Here is a 3,669-nt window from a genome sequence, read left to right as displayed (position 1 = left end):
ATGCACCAAGAGCTTGTAACACTCCAAAGAGAAAGGAAAATTTGAAATCGCATCATATGACCCCTTTAATGCAGTTTACATGATTCACAAGTTGGTTGAACATCTTAGGCACACGTTTTTGTGCTGTTGATGTAGTTCATCATATTGGTCACTAGACAAAACTGTGTGCAGTATTTTTTTGTATAAATAACTGAAAAATCTTTTGTATTTGAAAGTTTGATGTTATTTATGGAGTTTTCTCCACTGGAAATGTCTGGTAGTATGTGTATTGCAGGAATTGCAGTACAATCAGTTATTTATAACTCTTAAGATTTATCCGTTATCTTTATTTTTTTAAACAGCATTGTATAAAATTTGCTTGCCTGTCCACTTGGAGGACACACAGATTTTAACTAAAAACTTAAGTGAAGTGTAATGTTAAACAAGTGAACCAGTTTTCTTTTTTGAAGCAGTTTTTCCTTCAAGCTTGGTCTCTGGTTATTTTATTTTGATTGAGGTTTTGGCAGCATCACATTTTGTCTGTCTTAATTCTAAAATCTCTTTTCTGCCAGCTGACTTCATCTTGAATCAAAGATGTAATTTTTATGGGTGTGCTTGGGCCCTGGACAGCAGACTGTGTGTGTGTCTGTGGATTCAGAAGTGATTATATTAGTTTGCTCTATTTGAAGAATTGTTTAAGGACAAAATGCAGTCTAGTTTCTGTTTATTTTAAAACGTTGTCTTTCAAATGGTGACATCCTGGAGTTGAATTAACATCACAAAGAAGTAGATGCTGATATTTGGAACAGGTAGCTGATGACTGCTCTCTTTCTTCTGCAGTACACAGATAAAGAGGAGGTGGTTCTATGGATGAATACAGTGGGCCCTTATCACAACCGACAGGAGACTTATAAGTACTTCTCCCTACCGTTCTGCGTGGGCACCAAGAAAACTATTAGTCACTATCATGAGACGTTGGGAGAAGCGCTGCAGGGGGTTGAATTGGAGTTCAGCGGTCTAGACATCAAGTTCAAAGGTATGATTGTATGCTAATATGCCTAACGTGTTTACCTATTCAAATTAAGCTTATCAAAGGCACAAGAATTAAACAGTAATACTATGTAAATTAAATTCGTAGTTCATTCACGTTTTTGTTGGTTAGTAAGTATTATTGCTCTTGTGGTGATTGTAAGAATGCAATGTGGATTTGTCTTTTACAGAGGAGGTGATGCAGACAACCTACTGTGACATTGAACTTGACAAACCTAAAAGAGATGCGTTTGTCTATGCAATCAAGAACCACTACTGGTACCAAATGTACATAGATGATCTTCCCATCTGGGGTAAGTAAGCAGGAAGTGTACAAAACCCTGGCACTGGTTTGTTTTCAGATTTTCTCTGTTTTGTACATGGTGGTGTTGAGTAAAAGTGCAGTCACATTAACCGTTGCTCGACAAATCAATCATTAGTCATTGCAATAGGAATCCACCCATTCAGGAGTTTTGCTTGAGGGCGAAAAGGTTCCCTACGCAGATTTTACTCATGTTCAAGTTGGCCACACAAATGTGCCATGCTGACCAACAGAAAGCTACTTTGAAAAAGTAACTGCTGTGAGAGTAGTGCTTCATACATTTTAAATTGAGTAATTTTGTTCTGTGCCTTTGTCATTTTTATTCGTTTTTGTTTTTAATGTTTCTGTATAGCTTTAATTTATTTATTTCAGTTTTAGTAATTTTTGTACTTAGACTTGAACTTGTTTCAGTTATTTACCAAGGCAACATTTCTCATTTTTGTTTTTTTTTGTTTTTTTTTTAAGTTTAATTTTGCTTTTAATTTTTATTTTAATTAATTTCAGCTTGATTTCAATTATAGATTTACAGATTTCAAATATAATTTTAGCTAAAAATAACTGTTCAGCTGAGAAAATTTGTAATTGAGACAGCAGTTGTGAAGGGTAAAAAATATATATTTGAGACAAATCTGTTAGTACAAACAACAAAAATTATGAATAGTTTTATTATTATCATTTTAGTCATCAAAAAGACCAGATGAGGCTTTTTGTTCATGTGTGACCTTCACCAAAATGTGATTAAAATTCTGGTGCGTATGACATTGTTCTTGTTTGGGCCCATCATTTCTGTGCGGGTGTGCAGAGACGAGGTTACCAACTGCTCTCTGAGGTACGGTTAACTTTGTACACCTCACCAATGATGAGAATACATTGGACACTAATTTTAGAGGTGTTCTTGGGATTCATCTTCTCGGAGAAGAGAAATTGGCAACATCTGTAAATCTGTATGTATTTGGGCCTGTATTAAGTGTCTCCTGGGACATCCTGGTGGTTTTTGATGAGAACGCATCTAAGGATTATTGATTTGTCCATTATGCAACATTTGAGGCTGGCGAGAAGGTCATCAGTATGCTTGGTGTTGTGTCCTATCATGAGCATCAGGCTGAGTGAAAGTGGAGGTTTGAAAATACTGAGAAAAATACAGCATTTGGTGCCCACATGTCAGCCACTGTTCCGCAAGTTAATAACTTTATTAGTATCTACCCTGCATCCCAGCTTGCACTGCTCCAACCCTGCACTCAACGAGATGCAATGGATGCCCATCTTTAGGGTGAGAGTCTCCATCTAGTCATCTTTGCCGCTTTACTGGACAGTGTCTCTTGTCCTTGGATGCTGTTGTCTCTTGAGCCTTTGGTCACAAGGTGAATGAACCGTGTTTATGATTGAGGCCCATGAAGCCTTTGAGGTTAGCAAAACATCATTCAAAATCACTAATGTAAATTGTCATGGTTTCAAAGGTTTCCTTCAAATTGGAATCAGTTTTAAGCTCATGGTGATTCTGGAGGGTACTAGCAACCCCTTAGCACAGCTCACCCAGCTCTGACCCATCCTCCATCAAGCTGCTGAGTGTCTCCTCTTGGATAATCAGAAAATGGTTGTCAGCAAAGCATGTCCACATTTCCAAAAGAGACTTCAGCAGACCTTCTGAGAGATAAAGCCACCATAATTCTAGGTGCTATAGAAACTGGCCTCTTTCAATGGCATCTTGGACCCTACACACCGTTCTTCACATCAAACCGCTTGTGTGGGAGCAGCAGGTGTGGGACTCAAGTTAACAGGGATGCTGGAACAGAAATGCTTTAGAAAGCTCTTTGAAATCCATTGTGAGCTGACAAAATAGCTATATTTTTTTTTTCTGGAAGCTTCCCATCCACTGACCATCTTCTCACTCTGTTTAAATGATCTTGTACCTCAGATAATGTTACTAAGCCATTAACTAATTCTAAAAAAAAAAAAAAAAAGGCAGACCTTTCAGTGCCTGGAAGGGAAATCAGTTTATTGAAGTATTTTTAAATACTCGGTTTCCCTCCAGGGGACATTTTAACAAACCATTACTGCTCAACAGTACTAATGAAATGTAACTCCCTTGGTGTTATTGTTGTAAAACCATTTGTTCTGAAAGAGCAGCAGGATTAATAAGTGTTCTAATAGTTGCTCATGATGAATTAAGGATATTTGATTATGGGAAGGAAAAAATAGGTTTTAACTGGGATCTGAGTGAGCTACACTGAACAAAATTATAAACGCAACACTTTTGTTTTTGCCCCCATTTGTCATGAGCTGAACTCAAAGATCTAAGACTTTTTCTATGTACACAAAAGGCCTATTTCTCTCAAATA

The 3,669-nt window shown here is 37.2% G+C and overlaps 1 protein-coding gene across 1 annotated transcript in view; it reads left to right on the top strand.

Annotated features, from left to right (window-relative positions):
• The window catches only part of LOC107698740 (transmembrane 9 superfamily member 3), a 15,356-nt gene that overhangs the window by 4,735 nt on the left and 6,952 nt on the right, over window positions 1–3,669 (top strand). The window contains exons 2-3 of the mRNA XM_016499840.1: window positions 820–1,015; window positions 1,200–1,322. Coding sequence (XP_016355326.1) covers window positions 820–1,015; window positions 1,200–1,322 — 319 coding nt within the window. The remainder of the gene's footprint in view (window positions 1–819; window positions 1,016–1,199; window positions 1,323–3,669) is intronic.

The sequence above is a fragment of the Sinocyclocheilus anshuiensis genome, unplaced genomic scaffold (assembly GCF_001515605.1).
Source record: "Sinocyclocheilus anshuiensis isolate Anshui unplaced genomic scaffold, SAMN03320099.WGS_v1.1 scaffold1015, whole genome shotgun sequence".
Classification (NCBI taxonomy): domain Eukaryota; kingdom Metazoa; phylum Chordata; class Actinopteri; order Cypriniformes; family Cyprinidae; genus Sinocyclocheilus; species Sinocyclocheilus anshuiensis.
Note: the sequence above shows the minus strand (reverse complement) of the source record. Positions and strands in the feature narration are given on the sequence as shown.